The following is a 24,095-nucleotide window of genomic DNA, read 5'->3' on the forward strand; positions in this document are numbered from 1 at the left end:
AAAACAAATATTGCATTGGATTCTTGTTGCCTGCACATTTAATTAAGGATATATGTTGAAATATTTATATAGTTGTTGTACTAATTATTTAGATTTAGAAAGTAATTGGAAATGCGATAGTAATTACAATTTAAAATATTTTTTATTTGAAAATATATTATAATAATATTTTTTTATTTTTTAAAAATTATTTTTATATCAATATATCAAAATGATCTATAATTATCAAATATAATCTATATCAATATATCAAATATTTATAAGGTCACGGCTATCGAAAATATAATCTATAAAAGGTGAATGTAATACTCAGTTTTGAAAAAATAAAATTGTATTAAATGCTGATTTTAAGATTATAAAGTTTTTAGTAAGAATTGATTTGACCATAATTATCAAATCAGGAACTAAAAAACTTGATAATTTACATTGAATTTCTAACCAAGTCAAACGCGGTCAATTTAATCATAATTGAAGGGGGAATTAAAAATAAAGAAATTCCCAAAATTATATTATCTTTAAAATCCAGAATTAAATTGTTGTTATATTATTCATGCACGTTAAATCAGCCACCAATCAAGTATCCTGAGATCTTGACGGATGAAGTACTGGATTGGGACTCCCAACTAACAGCTATGATTTTGATGACTGCACTGATTACTAGCTGGTCAGCATATTAAATAAACTTTAATTAGTTCTCCTGCTCTTGGGGCACCCATTAAGGTTTTTCTTTCCTTAATAAAACAAAACAGATTTAAAACCCTATTTATATTTAAATTTTTATTTAAAATTAATTGTTTTAGATGTTTTTAAATCATTTTAATTACTAATATTAAAAAAATTTAAAAAAAATAAAAAAATATTATTTTAATATATTTTTAAATAAAAAATATTTTAAAAAATAATTCATAATTTAGTTTTTTTTTAATTTAGTATGGTTTGTCGTTAAAGAAAGTGACTGTACCTGAGATTATATGCTATGAAACTGAAATTTCATGCTATATGCCCTAAATCATTTGACCCTGCCGAGTAAGATGATTAAATGGGAAATATGTCAAAAGATGAGCTTGTTTGGCAGTATGATAGCAGTTACTTTTTAAATAATTTTTGGTGTTAAAATGCATGTCAATAATTTTTTTATTTTTTAAAAATTATTTTTAACATTAACATATTAATACAAAACATATAAATCATATTAAATTTTAATAAAAAAAATTTAATTTTTTAAAAATTATAATTTACATTACGTTTCCAAATATGTTTGATGTCTCATTCTGAAGATAAAAGAACATCGTGTACATATATTATATAATTTCTTATCTCTCTAAAGAAAATACTTTAGTTAAGTGGACGAATATGTATGTCTGGATTTCTTGTCTGTTAATAATTATGGTCTAATCTTGAACCCTCCATTGAAGAAGCTCTGGGAGCGAGCGCGCGCGTGTAAAAGCAGGATTTAAATCCAGATTTAAATTAATTAATGTCAAATTAAGTTGTTATTAACGATAATTGCTATCTGTTGCTGTTCTTTTGATGTGCTAATTTTGGATCCATTTCCTTATATGAAAACTAAATTCCTCCCATAAGTTATTGGATATTAGCCACTCCATCTATATATCTGAGTTACTGAATTTCTTTGGGAGGAAACTCTTTGACGTGTGACTCTGGAAATTTTTTTCCCCTTTCTTAAACCTTTCCTTTTGTTCGTACCTAGAGAAGCGTATTTGTAGACGGGCCCAAGAAGAGGCCGGGGAACGTGGGCCTTGGAGATGTGGCTTATTGGGCTTGGACCATGGATTGTATCGATAGATCCCGAAAGTTGTAAATTCTGCCTTCTCTCCCGCGGTGAATTTTCCTGCAACCAAACATTTTGGGCTATCACTTGGCTCGTATTCAAAAAGAAAAGGAATTGTGAAAGAAAAAGGCATAAGATTTGTTTATCTCAAAACTCAACAGATTTTTTCATGGTTGTTAAATTCCTTCACGCTTATTTATTATTTGCTAAACTCAATAGAATTGTGAAAGAATTTTTAAATATTCATTATTTTATTTTTCATGATTAAAATATTTTAAAACCATCTTTAGACTGATTTTTTTATATTAAATTTTAGGTAGAACACTTAATTTTTATTAAAAGAATTTATCTAATTTAAAAGTTTACGTATTTCTAAATCATGAATTCTAATAAATAAATAAAAACTAATTCAACTAATGAAGTTACTCATGTCCCAAGAAACAATTTACTATTTATTACAATAATATAATTATTACTTTGCTCTTAGGCCATTAAATATTTTAACTTGACATCAGGGGCTATTTAATCTTTTCACATGTTTTTTTGCTGAATATTTTCGGGTTATGTTGGTAATTTCAGTTTTAAATTCACAATCAAATTACTTATTTAGCCATCGAATAAAAAAATCCAATGCACACTATTTAAGGGTATTTTTATATTTTTATATAAATACCTTTCAAGAGAAAACCAATTAAACTCTCACTCAAGGTTTTTTTTTCATTTTAGTTTGTTTTTATTATAGATTTCAATGGTGCTAGTGATATTATTGTAATATATATTGGCGCATGTGTTATGTGGACAGCCCCCACGCTATTCATAACACACGTGAGAGGTTATCTAATTATTAAACATCACTTCCTGGTATAATGCTTGAAAGTTTCTGACATCCCTGACCTAATGAAAAGACGCATGTGCCACCATTCACGACAGTTTAGCACTGACAACAATATCTTTTTCTCTATCTAAATTTTCACACCAACCCCTTAAAAAATTAAGAACAAACATTTAATCTGTTGGTTCTTCAAATTTTGTTAATTTTTTTTTATCATGATTTTTTTAATCTTTAATAATCTATAAAATTGGTATACCTTTTCAATTTCACCCTCTTGTTTTTTTTATCTTTCAAATTTCATTCTTATTATTTTTATTGTTTTTTTAGAGTTATTTTTAAATTGATTTTGTTCAGTGATTTCACTCCTTCTTGCTTTTCTTTCCTATCAAATTTAGTCCCATCGCTAATTTTTTTTTGGCTTTAACAAGCTTTTACTTGGGATAATTTTTAAAATTATTGTTTTTAAATGATTTCACCCTATTTTTTTCCTATCAAATTTAATTATTATTATTTTGATTGTAATTTGTTATTGCCTTGACGAGTTTTTAAAATTAATATTTTTAAATTGACGTATAATAAATTTATTGATTTGACTCGGATTCAAAGTTTCACGGGTCATGAATTTTTAAGAGTTGACAAGGTTTAAGATATTTGCTAGGATTTACTTGGTTTTTACAAATATTTTTTAATTTCACCTCTATGATTTTTATTTTATTTTTAAATTTGATACTCATTCTTTTAATCATTGTTTGTTTTATCCGGAATCATTTTTTATTTTATTATTAAATTACATCATCCCTATCTTTTTTATATCAAATTTTATCCTTGTTTTTTTTATTGCTTTTGCAGGTTTTTTTATTAATATTTTTTTTATCAGTCTTATAATTTGAAATTAAAATGGTTGAGAATTATAATTTTTGATTGAATCCGAGTCAAAGATTTTATGGGATGTAACTTTTAGAGGTTATACTGGGTTTAAGAGGTTTGCTAGGTTTTTTATCCTCGTTGCTTGGTTTTCTTTTTCTAGACCAATGTTTTCTTATTTTTATCCCTTTTTTAGTTTAGTTTTGTTATTTTATTCAATTTGATTCTATTATATTAGCCCTCTATAATTTTTTAATTTTTCAAATTTGATCATAAGTTTTTTATTACAATTTATTCTGTTTGAGATCGTTTCTTTTTTAATCTAGTCCTCATTTGTTTCCTTATGTCAAGTTTTATCCCTATTTTTTTTGTTGCTTTTTTCTTTTTCAAGTTTTTTATAAATATCTTTTCCGGGTTTCACCTTTCAAAAATAAATTTGTTGATAGTTAATTTTATTGATTGAACCCAAGTCTAAAATTTTACAAGCTGCAAGTTTTAGATACTATATCAGGTTTAAAAGGTTTACCTCAGGTTTACTTGGTTTTTCTTTGTTTTTTTTAAGCTTATATATTTTTTATCTCTTTTTTTGGGTTCTGTTTCTCTATTTTTTGAGTTTGGTTCTATTGGATTAGCACAAATATTTTATAGTTTCACTCCTTATGATTTTTTAATCTTTTAAATTTAATACCTATTATTTAATTTGTTTGGAATAATTCCTTTTTTTTTTTTTCATATTTCATCATTCTTAAGTGTTTTTCTCTCAAATTCGATGCTTATTTTTTTTGTTATTTTTTCAAGATTCTATTATTTAAATAAATTGATTGACATTTAAGCTTCTCAAGTGAATTCGGGTTCAGAATTTAATAAGTTGCAAGTGTTTTAGACTAGACTAGGTTTAAAAAATTCATTGGAGTTGTTTTTTTTCTCTTTTTAAATTAATGTTCTATTTTTTTAATTTTTTTTGTTTTTTTTTGTTTTCATTCAATTAAGTTAGTATTAAGTTGTTTAATAATCTAGATTTAGATATGGTTTTTAAATTTTTTTTGTTATTTCTTTATTATTTAAATTACTACAATGACTCAATTTTGTTATCCTAACACTTTTTTTTAATTAAAAAGATTAGCTTGACAAGCAGCGAACCATGTGCGAAGTAGCCGTCGACAATCCTAGAAATATATATATATATTTGGCTATAATACTAAAAAATCTCATAGGTACTATTAATAATTTTCAAAAAAAATAAATCATCAGTGCATGTACAGATACATTGTCACAATCAGAGACCAATTCCACCTTCTAGATCCATGAATGGTTTGATTGGTTGTCAAATTTCTCTATCTGTTAAATTACTTCAGACCATCCCCGTAATCTTTCTTTACCAAATTTCCCTCCAACTACCCCATTAATTATTATTAACAAAAACAAGAAAATAAAATAAAATAAAATAAATCTCTCCCCCTCTCCTACACACTCCAAGCCTCTGTCTTGTATAACAAGGATTCAACATTTCCACTCCTTACCTGTCCAAGGAATCCTCAAAATACCAAATTCGATAAACCCTATAATATTTCATAAACAAATCACTCAAAAACACCAAAAGCCACAAACCAAAAAACTCTTCTTCTTCTTCTTCTTCTCTTCCCTGTCTGGTTTTTTCTAAAGTTATTATCACTTAAATCCAGTCTACTAAAAACCCATCAAAATCTGAAAAGTCTGAATCTTCTATAAAAAGTTCGAGTTTTTTTTTTTGGCTTTTAGTATTAGTATGCATAGATCCAGAGCTGTTATGGCTTGGAATGTGTTCAAATTTTGTACGGCCTTAAGGGGTTTAGGCTCGATCATGATCTTGTTGGTGCTTGGCGTTGTTGGTGTAACATATTATGCTGTTGTTTTGAATAATTATGGCCCTGCTTTGTATGATGGTGGCATTGATTCTCTCATTTCTCTTGCTGTCTTGATCCCATTCCATTCTTTGGTAAGATTTTATTAGAGAAAAAAATACGTGTGTGTTTGTTTTGTAGATTTCTTCTGGGTCTTAGATTTCGTGTCCCCCCCCCCCCTAATGTTTGATTTTTCGGGTTGCTAGTAAGATTTTTAGAAGCGGGTTTTTTAAGGATCTTACGTTTTTTTTTTTTTTATTGAAGTTCAGAAAATTGTGATGAAGCTAAAATGAGTCTCTTGAGAATCCTAGGAGATAAAAAAATGTAAAATCTTTAGCTTAAAATAGTGTAAAAACAGCAATTCACTGGTAATAGTGGTAACTTGGTATTTTGTCTGAATTTTGCAGTTAGCGATGCTTCTGTGGAGTTACTTTTCTGTTGTTTTAACTGATCCGGGCAGCGTGCCTCCTAATTGGAGGCCTGCTACTGATGAGGAAAGAGGGGAGGCTGACCCGTTGAATGCATCAGAATTTAGTGGAGTGCAGTCTGACCAATCAAATCAAACAATCCGATATTGCCGGAAGTGCAACCAGCTGAAACCACCTCGTTGCCATCATTGTTCTGTTTGTAAGTTTCTATACTCTGATCCCTCTATAGCATTCTTTAGCTTTAGTTAGTTTTTCCATTAAAGAAAATAATATTTGGTGTTGTGTTTGTTTCAGGTGGGAGGTGTGTGCTAAAGATGGACCATCATTGCGTATGGGTTGTAAATTGTGTTGGGGCCTTGAATTATAAGTATTTTCTTCTATTTTTGGTAAGTTTGCCTTCCCGCTTCATCCCACGAAGGTTTCCTGTTTCAAAATTCTTGTTCAGCTGAAATAATGTGATGCACCTCTTCTGTACCTTTTGGTTTAATGTTGGTTTTTGATGTATCTCTTAGCTTTTAAAAGAGATGTTTATTGTAATGCGAATAGGCTTTTGTTTTGTTTAAAGGGTAAGCATAATTGTGGTTGGTAGTTGATTGATGTTTCTTGTTTCATGTCCCAGTGGGTAGGCAGAGGGAGGTATATGTGGTTCAAAGTTTCCATCCAGGGCTCATGTCATGTGAAGTTGAGAATACGTTGTCTTACCATATTTATCTTGTCCAACATGTTGGAAGTTTGGGACTGAACTAGTTGTCTAATGTGCCTGTGGTGTGTTGAGTTTTGACAAATATTGAGCCGCCTGCCTGTATATTAGCAGACAACCTTTCCTTGTTTCAGTAATAAATTACGTGATCAAATCAACAGGTACTTCTTTCTTGTATAAATTGGAAGATACAGCCTAGGCTGTTTAACAAAGCTCCAATTTTCAGTTTAGAGTGTGGTTTAACCTGGACAAGATTTTTTGTGGATGGTCAGACACCAGCATCATTAATTTCGGTGTCTACCTTTTGAATCTGATGACTTAGAGGTCATATTATTCATGAGTTTGTGTTGTTTTTGTTTCTCTCGTCTTTCTTTCTTTTTTTCTTTTAGAACAAGTTGTCTGGATTTTAGAACATTGTTCTACATAATCAAATAGAACTTGCTATAAGAAATAGTTGCTAGCACTAGGAAAACAGACTTGGCTTTTAGTATATGCTCTTTTTTATTTGGGGTTTCTACGTAATTGTGGGTCGCCTGATGTATAATATTTTTCTTGATGTCTAATTACTTGCAATCTTATATTTTGATGCAGTTCTACACATTTCTTGAGACAAGTCTTGTAACTTTCTCTCTTTCACCACACTTTATAGCATTCTTTAGTGATGGAGAAATTCCTGGGACTCCAGGCACCCTTGCAACCACATTTCTTGCCTTTGGTAAGTTCTACTTAGCCTGGCTATCTGACCTGCATAATGGTGAAGTCTGCTGTTTCTAAAACTATTAGCGATGTTTTTCAGTCTTAAATCTGGCGTTTGCATTGAGTGTTCTGGGATTTCTGATCATGCACATATCGCTTGTGTCTGCTAATACGACAACTATTGAGGTATTTCTTTCACTTAACTTTGTGTATTTCTTCCAGATGTCAATTTGTCATGCACTTGCAGCTGTTACCTGCTTTGTGGATGTGGTATAAGAAACAGTGATTACTCTATGCAGTGTCAATGTTTGGGAAATAGTTTAGCTACTGCACTGGTGGGTCTGTATATCACGTTGATGTGTTGCTTTGCCCCATGCTCATAGTTATGAATGTTCACTTCTCTGATCTTTGATACTCAATTTGCTCGGTTTTGTGTGGGTCTCCTGATACACCAATATTCAGAAAAAATAGAATTGTTGCCATCTTTGTTAAAGATGTTGTACTGATTGAGCTGCTAATGTCTTGTTTTCAGGCATACGAGAAGAAGACCACCCCAAAATGGCGCTATGACCTTGGTCGAAAGAAGAATTTTGAGCAGGCTAGTACCTTCTGTGATTTATTTTTGATTGTTTATTTCATTAAAGCTCTGTATGAAAGCTAAGAGAGGGTTAAATTTAAGCTGTCACTGCTTTAATGTACTTGTGATAGTATTACCTTTTGAATTACTTCTAGGCATATTACATGTATGTAAGGTGTGAGAATCAGGATGGCTATAAAATACAATACTCATTGCATACTCAACACGCAATGCATTGTCTAAGTGCAATGTCATAGCACTATTTTACTATAAATCAGAAAAGCATCATAGAATGCTAATGCTATGTAGCGAAGATAAATGTTTCATAGCCTTGAGGGATGTGTTTGAGCTCTGCTTTTAGGAAATTGTTCCTGGTGCGCTTTCAAACTGTATCATAGTTAAAATTTATCACTTCATTATGCATATGGTTGAGCTGTGTTGTAATGGTAATCATTTGACCTAATATATTGTGAAAGTGCAATGTCAAGTTACTATAACCACCTATCATTTGATTTCAAGTTGTGCTGCCTGGTTATCTAGCTTGGTATGCCCGTCTTTGCCTTTCATTTGATTCACAGTTGCCTGGTTAGTTGTTTAATATTTGAATGTGTTATGCATATGTTACAGGTGTTTGGGGCAGATAAGCGATACTGGTTCATTCCGACTTATTCAGACGATGATTTACGGCGAATGCCTGCACTTCAGGGTCTTGAATATCCATCGAAACCCGACTTTGATTCCCAGGAATTCTAGGCAGCAGTTGTGCATCCATGAATGAGGATTTTTTTTCCACTGGAACAATAGATATGGAGCCCCACAAAAAGATCCATCACAAATTAACCGGTATACAACCTTCCAGCAGCTAATTTGCTCCTGACCATTTATTCCCACGGACATCTTGTAGAAATAACAGGAAAAAGAAAGAGAGGGCAGGGTGCATTGCATTAAGAAGTTGATCAGGTGAAGCAATACCTACTTTGCTTGAATGTGGGGATGGCATGATGTTTTTTTTTTCCTGTTCTAATTATCAGGAGCTTGAGAATTGTAAGATAAGGAATGCTAACCTTTTCAGCATCTTGTGCTCAGCTGATGGTACAGCAAGTTTTGCTGTACGATTTGAATGGAAATATAGAAATTAGTGTGGTTTGCATAAGCAGTATCTTTCCATGCTTGTTTTAGCTGGAAGATTTATTTCAATGCTGTGCCTATGCTCCCCATGAACTGGGCTAAAAATAATAACTCCTAGTTCTTACAAAGGGTAAAAAATCTTATCCAACATGGTGAAAAAGAAAAAGAAAAGAAATTGTTCTGTGGAGAATTCTTACAAAGAATTGCATCAGTAACATAACATTAAAGATAAAGGATCGAATTTTGTATCATAAGGTGTCGGTTCACGAATAATAGACCTGCTCCTTATGTTAAATAAATATAGTAATGGATTCTGAAAATTTTCAGATGGTTTATCAAAAATATTCGAGGACATCATAACTATTAAAATTATTATTACTATTATTAAATCAAGTCTCACGTGACTGGTTAATTCTACACTCAACTGGCCTGTCTTTCGATGATGTTTTTTTGATTTTTTTTAATTATTTTTTATTGACCCGTGTTAACTTTTCTGATTTATAATCTAAAAGTTATACCCAGCCTGGATTAATAACTATAATTAAAATAACAAAAAGATACAAATTTACACGTAACAGAAATGAAAAGGAATAAAGGCCCAAAATAAGAAAGAAATAAAAAATGATCGAAGGGTCTGGAAAATCCTGATGGAGCAATTCAAATTTCAGACAAATGGCAGAACATTCTAGTTGGTGGAAGAAAACAGAAGCTTAGTACGTGTCACATTCTTTTTTAACTGCACGTGTCCAGTTCTCAGCAGTTATAATTTCACACCGCAAAAGCAAGAGCACACAGACCATTCCGGTTCCTTCTCTCGCCCCCTCCAACTCTCCGGTTCAAACAATCTCGATCGCCTCATTCTCCAGGTAATTCTCTTTAACTTTCTTATCCACTTTCCTTCATTTTCTCTGCAGCCAAACATAGTAACATATCCTTGCACTACTCAATGGAATGGTAACTATGAGATTAACCTGAAAACAGTTTTTCTTTCTGGTATTTAGTTTTTAGATTGTTATTTTGATGATGGACTTATTGGATAACATTTACTTATGCGATCAGGTCATTTGAATTTCCATTCTCTTGCCGTTTTATGCTATAAAACAGAGAACAAAAGGGCTTATAATTATCTTCCTCAGAAAGGAGTTTCTCCCCCTGTTTTTTCAAGCTTTTGTTTATTAGTTGTGTAATGCTGTTAAGGCATTAGTGTTACATAATCCATACTCTTTATCTCCTATCAATGCAATCCAAATATATAAAAATTGGTTTTTTCAAGTGAAAATTTTTAAGCGAATTTGACAGTGCTTATTGATTATCGATAATTCTCCTCTTCGATTCTTTGTGGCTTGTTAAATAAGGCATGCAGAAAAGAGGGTTCCTTAAAACAGTACTTCTTGACGTGTGAAAGTAGCTTGGGAGTTGGTTTATTTTGCAATAACATTGAAGACGTTTGGCATAAGAGGTTTGATGGTTTGTCCTTCGATTTTTTTTTTTTAAAATTCCTTTTAAATTTGGACCAGGAAGAGCTTCTTTCAAAATCTAGATTTTGTTGTTATTTATCATTTACAAGAAAAGGGTTTGCAGTTCATTTGTCATATTTAAGAAAAGAATTGTAAAAATCCTATCTTTCTATGCCCCTTGTTTCAATGGTAGAAAATGTAGTGGTCTCTGAGACTCTGAGTAATTATGTTAATGAATCTTGTTCCAGCAGCATCATTTAATCAGCATTTCTGAATTCACTTATTGTTTGGTTGAGGTGTGTGGTTCATGGAGATCTTTTTGTTATGCTTGGTTTTGAAGACAACCAAACCATAAATCCATTTCGTGTTTGCAGTGTTTACAAGGATAGTGGGAACAAAATGCAGAGGGAAGGGCAAGGTAGAAATGATTTATTTGCTGCAGGTGATCCTTTTGGTAATTTCTCCCGATTTGGCATGATTCCGAGCCTATTTGGAGGGAGGGATCCATTTGATGACCCGTTCTTCACTCGCCCATTTGGTAGCATGTTGGAGTCTGGCATGTCTGATCCTTCAAGCTCTACTAGCAGGGAGGTATCGCAGACCGATAGAGCAAAGGCTTTAGTTATAGAAGAATTATCGTCTGATGACGAGGGTGAAAAAGAAGATGTGCAAACTGGGGATGAGAAGAGTGACTATCAAAAGCACATTGGTTCAAACAAAGAGCCATCTGTTGAGCATCCTGATGATTATCCTGATGGTATAGTGAAAATCATGGTTGATTCATTATTTAATTTTTGCTCATGAATTATTGTACTTGTGTATCAATGATTGTAACCGCGGTTTTTCTCTCAGAGAGGGAAAACAAGACTCTGAATTGTAGGAGTGATTATAACCGGACGGAAGGAACAGAGCCACGGGTCCGCAGTTCCAGTTTTCAGACTTGCAAGGTCACATATGGGGGCATAGATGGAGCATATTATACTTCCACTAGGACCAGAAGGTCAGGCAGTGATGGGGTAAGTAAACCTTTTCTGGGCGTGTTGATTTGCTTTAGAAATGCCTTCTGTTTTAATGTTCTGATTCTTTACCAGGTGGTGGTTGAGGAGAGCAAAGAAGCAGATAAAACAACTGGTCAAGCAACACATAGGATCTCAAGAGGAATAAACGATAAGGTGATTATCATGTCTGTTGGCCACGTGCTTTTAGAGAATGCTGAACAACGATTTTAAACCATTAAGAATATGTTAGGTGCTGAAACTTTGTCTGACATGAAGGGTCTTTTTTCAAGTTTTAGCATTCATTCGGTCAGACTTCCAAGTGTCCCTCACATTTCTGGTAAAAATTTCATTAGCGTACACTGGATTTCCTCTGAAGCACCCATTGCATTTGTGTTCCTGTTTATTTAAATTTATGTTCAACTCATGTTTGCATTATCAAGGAATCTCTGACAATTTGAATCTGATGAGATTAATCTTTTTCTCATCAATCATCATGCTTCTCTCTCTGGTTAATGTTATGTATTTAGCTTAAAATGCAGCATTATTAATTGATCCTTTGTCACCTCGTATTGGTCTAGCATAAGCAGAGGGAAAGGTGAAATAGGTACTCTCTTGTTGAATGTGGCGATTAAGGACCACATTTCTGCTAGGATTAATGGGCATGTGATTCTTATGTAGGGCCATTCTGTTACAAGGAAGCTTAATTCGGATGGCAAGGTGGATACAACACAAACTTTACACAACTTGAATGAAGGTTTGTTGTTGTTGTTTCCTCTGATCTTTTGAGGCTTTTCTGTTCATTCCTTTATCAACAGAAAGGCTGATGTTGTAAAATATTTCAGATGAACTTACTGGTTTTGAAGAAACATGGAAGCTTAAAGGACAGTTGCCAACTGGCTGGAGTGATCATTTTGATATGCATGGCAATAGAGGTAGCCAATGTCTGCCCCCTTTAGGTTGCTAGCTTGTTTATTTGGACATCATTTTCTTCTGTGGTTTTTGTCACTTGGAGGGTCTGTTCACTGTAAGTGGAATCATATTGAGGAGTAAAATACATGTTTTTGGTGCTTGCAATTAGCAACCATGAACAGGGAGCATGCTCCTGTGTCTTCTTAAACAAGGACAAGAAGTTACTGGATTTCATGGTTATGGTTTGTGTTCCATCTGTTTGCAGCAGGTGATCATTCCAAAATGTGTATCCTTGTCAATTATCCTGAGTCAGAAATTAGTAGTATTCCATATTGAAGCTGGAATGGATGTCCATAAACTTACTCGAAGTTGGCATGTCTTTGTTATTAAGTATAGTTCTTTGTTTTAACAATAGGCCGCCACATCTTGTATCCTATTCACGAACAAATACGCAAATCTTGTATGATGGAATTTGGAGGTAAATGTTACACAAAACATGGCTAGTTGTTGAGTTAATTGGTCTCTTTTCATGTCATGTTACCTCTATAGGAGTGGTTATTCGTTAGTTGATTCTGGCATCATCTATACTCTTTGACATGCGCTTTTAATGTTCTACTTTCAAATCATCATAATGTAGGTTCTAGATGCAGTGAGCAGAAGGGCATGGGATCCTGGGGAGTTTGGGCACTTCCATCCACAAGGCAAGCCTGGAATGCTGGAGGAATGGAATCAGCCCCCGAGCCTGGCACAAATGCTTTAGGAGGAAGAACCAAAAAAGTTGTTAGGATCAACATAGAATAAATGAAAGATACTTTATGGTGGTCTTTTTTGACATTTTGCTAATAGGATCAGAAATATAATACATCATCCGTGGCCCATTTCTGTGATGTCGCTTGTATATCATTGCGGTTTGTGAAGGTTGTACATAAATAACAGCCAGAAACTGATTTGTTTGTTGAAGGTTATCGTGTTTTAGGCGGATTGTTGCTGTCATTGCAGCTTGATTGGACAAGAAACATTGATAAAGTTCATGCTAAACTCTCTTATATGTGCTCAAAGATGATTCTATAGGCTATTTTCCTTGTAGTTTCTGCCGTTTAAGACAACTATAACACCGTTTTGGCGATGGTACTCGGTTTCTGAAAGCAAGACTGAAGTCTTATCGTTGGCCAAGCTTCTCACCAAAATAGAAAACAGTATGTTGTCGAGTACCATGCCGAAAGAATCATCTCCAAACTACAAGTTTCCTTATGAGCGATGCTACTGTATTATCTAGGACAGGAAATGAACTTCGTATAGATCCAAAGGGTTAGATACTGAAGGAGTATGGATTCACAGAACAGAAACGAGAGCAAAATAATAATGCATCTCCAGGAAACTCGAAAGAAGCTGAGTAGAAACAGAAAACGAGACCGAAGGGCCTTGTGTTCAATGCACAAAACATTACTATATTACGGGTAGGCTGTGATAATCAATGTATGTGCACTGAAGGCAACGTGATCCCTTTTAGTTCTCTGTGTTGGTTGTTAAAGAAATTTATATGATCCTTCTCTCTGCTCTTTTTTGTTTTAAATTGAGGAAGGTAAAAGGTTAAAGAATTAATTTTAATAATAATCAAAATAAAATTTTATTATTATTAACATTTGATTAGTCATTATAAATCTAGAAAATATTTCTGATATTTATGAAAAAGATAGGACAAAACAATATGCTACAAGAAATAATTATTCATGAATCACCTCTAAATTTAAATTTTAATCGATAAAAAATTATTTTTTATCATTTGAAATATTAATTTATAATAAACTCATATTCAGGTTAGGACCCGATCCCAGCAAGAATCAATACACTTCAAAGCTCACTTGTTTAGAACTAAATTTCTAACCTTTTGTTTTATAAATACCAAGAAAGTTGTTTTTTTTATATGAAATAAAAAAATTTAAAAAGTTTTAAGCTTCACCGTAACATAACAACCAATAGTTTTTTTTAATCAATTTTTTATAATTTATTTAAATTATATTAACATTCTATAATAAAAAACTTGTATTAAAGATTAAATCTCAATAAACATATTCATTAATCATATTTCAACAAATTTTCCAAAACATCCAACACAAACGAATCTGGATCATGACTAAATTCAATACGTGACAAGCTAAGATAGATATGACTTGATCCACTTACATCGCTCTGAACATCTAGTTTCTTTAAAAAGCGAAGCTTAATGGTTTATACCAATGTTGTCCCCATAGAGAACCCTTCACAAATAATAATCCTAAGATGTTAAGAAATGAATTGCTCTAATTATTTTTTTCATTGAAATGTTATTGCTTTGCAAGCTACGAATACAGGTTGCAGTTTTCACATCAATTTGCAAGTGGTTTAGTATTGTTCTAGAGCACATCTCGCCTGCATGAACATGGGCACTGCTCTGTTTGTCTTGGGTAAATGCTGGAAAATACCAGTACATCAGTGTGCTCAAGTCCTTTTTAATATACATTTTGGCTTACCTGGTCGAGGACATCACAGATAATCCATGAATATCTTAGAGATGGCCAGGAAATCAGAGATGTATGCACAAGAACTCTCTATTTTAAGTTATTTCTGGCATTAAACAACAATTCGTTCTGTATCTAGGAATGTGAAATCACAAGGGGCGTTTTAATTTTTTTTTTTATTAATATAGATACTAGATTAATTTCATGAATGATTATATAATCTCTAATAATCAAAGGTTTTAACGTTTTAATAATTTTTAAGTTGCAAGGTTAGGATCGTTCGTGGGTGGCGCCGGCAACATGTGTGACCGGTTGGCGAGAAGCACTCGATCTTTGGTTGGCTGGTCTCTTGGTAAATTCTGGGGGCAGTACATAGATTTAAGACCTGTTTTCCCTATTATATGTCCCCATAATGGTATGGTCTAGGATTCTATAACACGCAGAGGGTCAAAGCTATTTGATTCCTTGTTGAAACTTTGAAAAAAATGAGAAACCAGCGAGGATATGTCAACTTTTTTAGATTTACTAGGATAATCAGCTACATTTTATTATTAATATTTTTAGATTTACTAGGATAATCGAGCTACATTTTATTATTAATATTTTTAGTGCAGTAAATAAATAAAAAGTTTAGAATTATTCTTTAAATATAAATTCATTTAGAGAAATATTCCAATCATGTTATTAAAAAATTAATTAAGATATAGAGGTAGTGGTTACAACTTACAAGTGAGTGGGTTATACTTTCCATTGATAAGATCTAACTATTAATTTGAATCCGACAAGTTAAAGTTAACACATGTGAACATTCATGTTCTTAAGAATAGAGGAGAGAATCCAAATTTATATACATATATATATATATATATATATATATATATGATTATGATTATGATTATGATTATAGTAATTAAAAAAAAAAGAATAATATGTATATATGACAATGAAGTATGTTGATAAATCGGACGCATTTGTTTTGCTTTATACTTTTTGTTGGAGGCCAAGGGAATATATAAGTGGTTTGGAGAAGAGTCGAGCTTGCTTTCTTCAATAGAAAATTCGAACTAGCGAACCTGATCTCATCACCTGGTAAAGAACAACAGAAATAGAATACCAGAGAAAGTTAACCTGTTTCTGTCAGTAGTTTTTTACTTTTATTTTTATTTTATTTTTCAACGTTGCCGGTTGGCACGGCAGAATTTCTAATTTCTTCAATAAACACCTCCCTTGGTTGCTTCCATGGAAATAATTTAATAGCACACGAGACCACACCCTCCGTTCTCCCACGTATAAATCCCGTGAGGTTGTCTCACTCCAGCAATACATTGATCAAACATACTATAATTCATTTCAGTACCAGAACACTCTAAATCAAAATAAAGAAAATGGCTAGTTGGTCAGCTGAAAATGCCACCAAAGCTTATTTCTATGCCTTGAAAATGGTAAGCAATGATCTCCTCCAAAACAAAATCCTTATGTTTTCTACGAAGTTTTTCTATTTTATTTCCTTTTTCCTGATTTTGGGTGCTATTTGTTTGTAGGGTAAAAGAGACAAGGAGCTTGATGCATCTGAGTTTATATCAGCCCTTGCTGCAGGGAACAGTGCAAAACTCATGGTGATAGCGTCAGCTAGCATTGATGGATCCACCACGCTGTCACTTGTAGCAGCTGCACATCAAACAGGTGGCAATGTAGTCTGTATTTTACCTCCAAAATCCAACCTTAGTGCGTCAAAAAATGCCCTGGGACCTTATGCAGATTGTGTCAAGTTTGTCATGGGAGATGCCAAGACCCTATTACCAAAGGACTACAAAGGGGCAGATTTTGTACTTGTGGATTGTGATCTTGATGATTGTAAGGATGTTCTTAGAGTTTCACAGGAGTGTTCAAGACATGGAAAGGGGCTTGTAGTAGGGTATAACGCCTTTCATAAGGGATCGTCATGGTCTTGTGAGTTTAAGACTCGGTTTTTACCCATTGGGGAGGGGCTGCTTGTTACCGGAAAAGACTCGGCTGGTAAGGGTACTGGTGGCGGACATGGACATGGGCATGGAAAAAGAAGTAAATGGGTCACTAAGGTTGACAAGTGCACCGGTGAAGAGCATGTTTATAGGGTCACTTCCCCACGGCAAGAGATTGAAGCTTGAGCCATATTTTGGTCCACCGAGCAGAGTTATCAAGGTGCCTCAATGGGGATGTAGATTTTCTTTCTTCTTCTTCTTCTTCTTCTTCTTCTTCTTCTTCTTTTTTGTGGTTAGAAAGAAGATCAGTTTCAAACTTGAAGCCTCAAGATGTAGATGTTAGTTGAGCTTCTTATCTTTGTAGGAATCTTTATCAACTCCGGATTGATTTGATGTAAATAGCACATGGCATGTAACAAGCATCTGGCTTCATGTTTTTTAAGTAGTTGGATGTTCTCAATAAATTTCATGTGTTTTCCCAGATTTCCGTATATGATTAAGAACGGCTTCATTTAAATTTTATGAACAGGCAAAAATACTGTAGAAAATCCAAGTTTAATCTATAGAGCAATAATCACGAATGCAGCAGACACTCTTGAGTGTGATGCGACCTGAGCTCTATAATTGGAATTGAAAGAGAAATCAGGAAGATAAAAAAAAAAAAAAAAAAACAAGGAGGATTTCATACTGATATTTTCACACAAGGAGATAAAAAGTTCGAATAATATTCTGATTAAAAAAAAATTGAAAAAAACTTGTGGTTAATTAAAAAGGTGCTACACTGATCTAAATTGAAAGGGAAAAGGAACCTAAAGTAACTAGGAAAAAAATCTAGAAAAAATAAAATCAAAATCAAAATATTATAGGTCTTATTTGAGCATGGTTTAGACCTTAGTTGGCATTGGCCAATTAATCTTAAAGAAAACATAGTTTTCAAAACTTATTTGTAAAATTTAAGTCTAATTCAACGAATAGATCAAAATTCATGTTCGAAAGTTCGCTTCATATGTTTGAATTTCTTCTCAAGCATGCGTTCATAATCATATTCGCTAGACTTTTCATATAATCCAACACCATTGATTTCATATATAACAGCACAATTTTCCAGAATATCCCTCATCAGATTGGTTAATCAGTATAACAAAAGTCTGCTGATTCGAATTCTTTTAACTGGGATTTCCTTGTTGAATCCGATACTTGATTGAGGGATTTTAAAGTAGCCCGAATCTTTCTTACCTCCAAGTTCCAACTGTCCTGTTACAGACAAGACACCATCTAACAATTACAGGGATTGGACCTGCCATTTGCTATTGCCCAGGGCCTGTGCCTTGTGTCCGTAGTCCACGTTTATTAGATGGGCGACAAAGCCCGACCGTTACTCTTTGTCAGACTTCCTGTTTATAATAATAATAATTAAAAAAATAATACAGCAGCAGCTGCGGCAACTACTATGTATAAAATCATAAACTCTTTTAAAAAGAAATTGATTGACTATTATATTTTTAGTATAATGTTTATATTATAACATATCTTCAACACTAACATGTAAATTCACCCCCCTAACTAATCATGGAAAATAAAATCAACATTGAAAGAAACTATTAAGAAAATAAATTATTAAAATCTAAAACATAGGTTAGTGTTTTTTTATTATTTACCTATTTATTAATTAAAAAACCTAAATAATATAAAACAAGCTTCTTGAATCACTCCTGATCTATGTAGTACATCATTAGACTTTATAATACCCATGAAAATTCTAAAAATACTTTAAAAAACAATAATATCAAGAAAAAAAATAACATAACTACATCAGCTTATTACATTGAATCCTCATCTTTCATGTGATTTTTTTTGTCATCTTATATCTCTACTTTTTTATATTTTTTATTGTTGTCATCTTGTATTAGTTTTTACTCTTTTGGACACCATGATTACCAAAATTTGCATTATTCTTTTTGAAAACTTATTACGATGAAAAAACCCTACTAGAATAGATAAAAAAAAAAAAAAAACCTTATTTGTTCTATTCACATAAAAACAACTCTTAGAAAAAAAATTCGGTCTAATTCCACCTTATCGTACCAAAAGCTAGCAGGGATTTGAGTAAAACACTTGTTCACGTAACATTTTTATACAATATAAATAAATTTTATTTGAGTGAATGCTCCTCTCAACAAGATAATTTATAAAAACTATGTGATGATAGTAAATAACTATACTATAAAACTACATGGCAAATTTTAATATAAAAGATTAAATATTAGCATCAAATGTATAGTGATTCATAAATCTTTACTTATCAAATTGTTTATTTTTTAAACTGTAAATATATATTGTAAAAAAAACTTTAAAAGCAGTATTAAATTATTCATTACTGTATTTATATTCTCATATGTAGTTATATTTGTTACATATAATTAAGATATCCTAGCATGTCATTTTTGTATTTTAATAGTTTTATAATTCTTATTTTCATCATATAATTTAAAATTATTTTAAATTTCAAGACAATTTTTTATCTTCTCAATTCAAAGAAATAAACAATAAAACTCTATTTCTATTTTTATTTCTTATATTTTTAAAATAAATAAAATAAATTATTTATAACATATAATAGAATAAAAAAATCACTTAAAACCAAAAATTCTAATTAAAATTAGTTACTTATAAATAATTGAATAATACAGTGCAGAGTACATGTCAAAAACCTTATTGGGTTTCGTATTCAACAAAATCAGCATGGTTTGGTTCAAGTACTGGTATACTCGCGAGTGGCCCAGTTAATTATTTTTCTAGTAATTATATCTTTTGAACTTGGGCCTCCCACGGGTTTCAGCCTAGGAGAGCCCAATGAGTGAAGCAAAAAGAACTTCCGTTCCGACCACCCAGTGACACTAGAAAAATAATATATATATATATATTATGGTAAGACGGCCCGACATTTTTCGAAAGAATGATACTCTTCTTCCTTGCATGTCGAATTTTGTAAAGTGAAGCCTTATGCAATATCTATTTCTCAAAAATGTTTTTTTAGATAAAATTAATCAATTCTTTCTTTTTAAGGCCGCAAATAACTAGGAGACAATTTATTGTTCAAATAAAACTATTTTTTTCCTTGATAATCTTAGAAATGCAAGTTTTATATTGACATCGGATATTCAAGAAAATAAATTTCTTTAAATACTAGGGATGGTATTACAAAATACAAGATATCTAGAAATATGTTTTTTAGTGGCTGAATAATGAGCTTAATTAAGTGTTCTTGTAGTTGGAAAGTGGTGGCTTGGTGTAAGGATTATAGAACCTATACAAAAAAAGTTTTTTTTATGAATTTAAAGGTTCTTGAATGTTTAAGCTAGTATAATTATAGAGATAAAATGTAATAAACATGCAAAAAAATATTAAATTTTAAGAATAAGTTTATTGAATTTTTTTTGGTACGAGAATAAGTGTTATGTGAGAAAATGATGAGTGTATATTGATAATGAAAATTATAACCCTTGCTTAAATGGTTCAATAAATATTTATATCTCTTAAATCTTGTCTCTTAGCCTGAATGGAGGATTTAAAAGTCACTCCATACTAGTAATATTAATAAAAAATAAATATCATTTACACATGTATTAATAAGAAACTAATATCATTTACACATGTATTAATGAAATGAAAATATAGTATGTCATGAGAAACTCCTATACTTCTAAAAGTGTAGATTTAAAAGGATTTAGACAAAAGAGTTTCATTTAGATAAAAAAAAATAATCAAAGGACTAGGTGTTCAAGCCATAAAGCAAGGTCCAAGATACACTAGGATGCTTGATTCTACGATCTGAGGCACATGCCTGGGCTCATGTATCATATGTGAGCTCATTGGCCTGAGACCAAATCCATTTCTAGAGACTATTTAGAGCATAACTCATTATTAAAATGAATTTTGAATCAGCAAAAAATTGTTTGAAAAATACTGGTGAATTTTAATCAATAATTAGTAAAAGAAATCAAAATAGAAATGATGAAAACCTAAAACTAAGTATAAAAACTTAAAACATCATAACATGAAGACCAAACCCATGAAACTACATGGAGTATAAAGTAATAGCTAATATAGAAAACTTAGCAATTATTTTTTTTTGTGAAAAATTAAGAGATTGTACTCTCTCTCTTTTTTTTTTATTTGATTCATTTCATGTTTCTAAAATATATGATGCACCACTTCCGTTTAATCTGAATTGTTAAAATCAAAATCAACAGTTAAAACTTTCCTCAATGATAAAATAATTACTTTACCAATCTTAATCAACCATTAACTAGTATAAAAAAAAATTATAGTGATGATCTACTATTAGGAACTTGACTATAAGAAAAAGAAAATCAAGGAATTCTTGCATGAAATTAAACGAGTTAATTCAAGAAAGCTTATTTTCCCACCCAAAATGCACGAGTCCAAAAAAGTTGTAAGACATCACGGTACAAAGTACAACTACAGCAATAATGTACATAATACTCCACTAAGGTTCTGAGAACTATCACTAATTTACCCAATAGATTCTCGTCACAACCTTTGTGTTTCCAGAAATCACATAAAAGTTTTATCCACGAAACACGTGCTCCTCACCTGACTTTTGATCGATATGCCTGATCCAACGGCTAGGACCCCTCTTTGAGCTCTCACTCCCACTATGACTCCCTATATGAGCCATATCCAATCCTTGTCCAACTGGCAAAAACACGGTCTTAACTACACGTGTCCCTCTCGCAAGCGCCCCGTGCCATCTAAACCCGGAAGCAGACTTTTGAAAGGCATTCTTGCATGCCAAGACAGCACCTTTAGGGCTCAACCTAGCTAGCCTTAAAACCCGAACAAAATCCCTCCGTTTACAATCCACCACCAAAAAATCCACCCCAACAAGCCCTGCCATCACCTCTTCCACTTCGCCAACCAGAACCTCCGTCTCCAACATGCCGGCAGCATGCATGGCTTTCACGTACTCGGATCTTGAACCTTCATCTGGTACCACACACACATGTCTTCCACACGTGTGATGAGCCGCCACGGCTAGGCCGATGCTCGTCGCTATCGGGCCACCCTTGGACCAGGATTCAACTATTAGCTTTGCGTTCCAACCGGCTGCCATGGCTGAGAGGAGTTCCGCTACACTGGATTCCGTAAAATTCTCACACTACAATAAAAGAACAAAAAGAAGTAAAGTAAGAGAGTGTAGACATCAAGAATGGAACTGTGCTGTGCGTTAAGGTCGGGATTTTCTTACTGTTTTGATAGTACAAACATAGGCTTTTAAAGCTGTATCTGGGGTCCAAACCAGCTTCATAATCTCTGCTTTTCTCTGAGATAGATCTCCTAGTGATTTCTTGCAGTTTCTCTCTTCTATTTTGGTACTGTTCTTTTTGTTGGGTGTTGAGAGTTGAGAGAGTGGGTGTTTGATAGAGGCGTTTTGGTTTTAAAAGGGTTTGAGAGAGATTTGCCGACTTCTACAAACCGTTGACATTTGATGCTGCACAATGAAAATGCGTGGGCTAGGCTTATGTAACAGTACTGCTAGAATAATCCAAGGATATAAAATAAAATCTTCACTTTTGTAAACGCCTTAAATATTATCAAACTAGATGGAATAAAAAAATAATAATTATCTTTCATCGTAGTAATTAATTAGGACAGTTGTTGAAACTAGAGGGATCAGAATATTATTTTTCTTGTTGATTAATCAATTAAATGTAGGTCTATGCCAAAGGTTTGAAGTAATCCTCCCATCAGGATATATTTAGCAGCCTGTGAGATAAAAGGTGAAAGTTAATTTGATTAATGTAATCTATTTATTTTTTAACTCTTCAGCACTGCATCTTCTCCTTTTCCTTTTTGTTTTTTTAATTAACATGAGTATCCGGGTCAATTTGTATATATCTCAACTATTTTTATAGATCTTGAAGTTAACGACCATATAAATCTTCAGTGACCTTGAAGTCTGTAAAACTCAAATTAGTAATCTCTCGAAAACAAATCCAAAACTTGATGAGTTAAATATATCATTTATGATTATTTTTTTGTTTTTTTATTTACAAGTAGTAAGGTATTTGTGGATTCCTTTGTGCCATAAAAACTAATAACTCTAATGATTAGATCATGGTGCCTGGTCACAGCGAATTAATTAATGGTGGCAATCGATGGTTCTTGAACGTGTATTGGCTCCTGTATTTGTCTCGTTGTTATGAACAGGAGCTTGCGTCTCAGAAGGAATAATGTGGATCGATTAGATAACTACTACAATTCATTTAACTGAAACTGATTAAATTTCTGTCTTCTTTTTGTCACTTTTATTTATCTACTGCTACAATAATTCATCTTTTTGTTAATAACTTTATCTCCAGTAAGTTAACTAGTAGCTCAACTAACAATAATTTAATTATAATAATATTTCGAATTTATGAGTTCTTTTTTGTAGTTTAGCTCTTAAAAATAACCATTCACTTGTAAATCGTGTTCAGGAATATTATACCTAAGATATATACATATAAATTCTTAGTTTATTAAGAGTCCGAACCAACTAGTTAGTTTCTGATTTGTTAAATCAGAGGCTTACATTGGTTATTTTTGCAATCTACTGCTATAGTCAACTTTAATCCTTGTCGCTTTCTTAATTTGTCTCTCTGTCGTCATATATGTAATTTCTTTAATGTTTTTCTAGAAAAATACAAAAGTTAATTTACCATATTTACTATCTCTTGATATTCAATGGAGCAAGGGAATAACTTGCTGGCAGAAAGAGGGGAGGGAAAGCAACTCTCCAATTTCACATCTTTGAACCATTTGAAACCATGATTAGCAGATCAGTTTTAACTTTTGAATCCGTCGACCGATTCTAAATCACATTTTTCTTTTTATGCTAGCTAGCTAGAGCATCAAATTTTCTATTTCTAGCTAGCATTTAATTACCTTTTATTTTATGATTTGTTAAAAAAAAAGAGAGGCTAAAGGGTATCTGTCTTTCAAAGTTGTTACAACTAGACCAAACTACGAAAGAGACAGACAATACAATAGCATGATCAAGACGGCGGCGATGGAGCTATCAAAATGATGGCAAAAATCTCCTGCTAACCATGTCTTCTAGGTCTTAAAATAAAATATATCAACGCCGCAAGTTGCAGTGCTTTTGTCACTGAAGCAACAAAACATTTTGATAAGAAGAAGCGACTATAAGATGGACGTCGCTGTTTAGAATAATGGATCGTTTCGTTTCAAATTGACAATTTTAATTTGTTTAATGCAACTTGGTTGCAATTACTTTTGTTGGATATTGTCTTAATTACGATCAACAATCACCTCAAATTTATTGGAGGACCATAAGTTGTGCCAAAGA

The 24,095-nt window shown here is 32.4% G+C and overlaps 4 protein-coding genes across 6 annotated transcripts; 3 read left to right on the forward strand and 1 right to left on the reverse strand.

Annotated features, from left to right (window-relative positions):
- Positions 1–4,893: 4,893 nt before the first annotated feature.
- LOC133681349 (probable protein S-acyltransferase 14) lies at positions 4,894–8,922 on the forward strand. The gene is made up of 7 exons (XM_062104382.1): positions 4,894–5,463; positions 5,776–5,995; positions 6,091–6,182; positions 7,088–7,211; positions 7,293–7,378; positions 7,725–7,790; positions 8,397–8,922. Exons 1-7 carry the CDS (start codon positions 5,254–5,256, stop codon positions 8,520–8,522), a joined length of 924 nt encoding a protein of 307 aa, XP_061960366.1. The 5' UTR covers positions 4,894–5,253; the 3' UTR covers positions 8,523–8,922.
- Positions 8,923–9,588: 666 nt separating this feature from the next.
- LOC133681879 (uncharacterized) lies at positions 9,589–13,299 on the forward strand. 2 transcript variants are annotated; one of them, XM_062105062.1, is made up of 8 exons: positions 9,589–9,763; positions 10,253–10,356; positions 10,729–11,111; positions 11,207–11,370; positions 11,446–11,526; positions 12,031–12,106; positions 12,195–12,284; positions 12,899–13,299. In XM_062105062.1, exons 3-8 carry the CDS (start codon positions 10,754–10,756, stop codon positions 13,060–13,062), a joined length of 933 nt encoding a protein of 310 aa, XP_061961046.1. In that variant the 5' UTR covers positions 9,589–9,763; positions 10,253–10,356; positions 10,729–10,753; the 3' UTR covers positions 13,063–13,299. The 2 variants fall into 2 exon arrangements, with proteins under 2 accessions (XP_061961046.1, XP_061961045.1); XM_062105061.1 differs by lacking the exon at positions 10,253–10,356 and having other exon boundaries at positions 9,608–9,763.
- Positions 13,300–15,973: 2,674 nt separating this feature from the next.
- Positions 15,974–17,201, forward strand: LOC133682245 (uncharacterized). Its single transcript, XM_062105532.1, has 2 exons — positions 15,974–16,201; positions 16,301–17,201. The coding sequence occupies exons 1-2, from the start codon at positions 16,145–16,147 to the stop codon at positions 16,904–16,906; spliced, it is 663 nt and encodes a 220-aa protein (XP_061961516.1). The 5' UTR covers positions 15,974–16,144; the 3' UTR covers positions 16,907–17,201.
- Positions 17,202–17,783: 582 nt separating this feature from the next.
- On the reverse strand, positions 17,784–22,232 carry LOC133682244 (uncharacterized). Of its 2 annotated transcripts, XM_062105530.1 has the most exons (3): positions 21,993–22,232; positions 21,338–21,902; positions 17,784–18,114 (listed from the first exon to the last, which is right to left on the reverse strand). In XM_062105530.1, exons 1-3 carry the CDS (start codon positions 22,050–22,052, stop codon positions 18,071–18,073), a joined length of 669 nt encoding a protein of 222 aa, XP_061961514.1. In that variant the 5' UTR covers positions 22,053–22,232; the 3' UTR covers positions 17,784–18,070. The 2 variants fall into 2 exon arrangements, with proteins under 2 accessions (XP_061961514.1, XP_061961515.1); XM_062105531.1 differs by lacking the exon at positions 17,784–18,114 and having other exon boundaries at positions 21,080–21,902.
- Between the last annotated feature and the right edge of the window lie 1,863 nt (positions 22,233–24,095).

Source organism: Populus nigra, chromosome 2, assembly GCF_951802175.1.
Source record: "Populus nigra chromosome 2, ddPopNigr1.1, whole genome shotgun sequence".
In the NCBI taxonomy this organism is placed as follows: domain Eukaryota; kingdom Viridiplantae; phylum Streptophyta; class Magnoliopsida; order Malpighiales; family Salicaceae; genus Populus; species Populus nigra.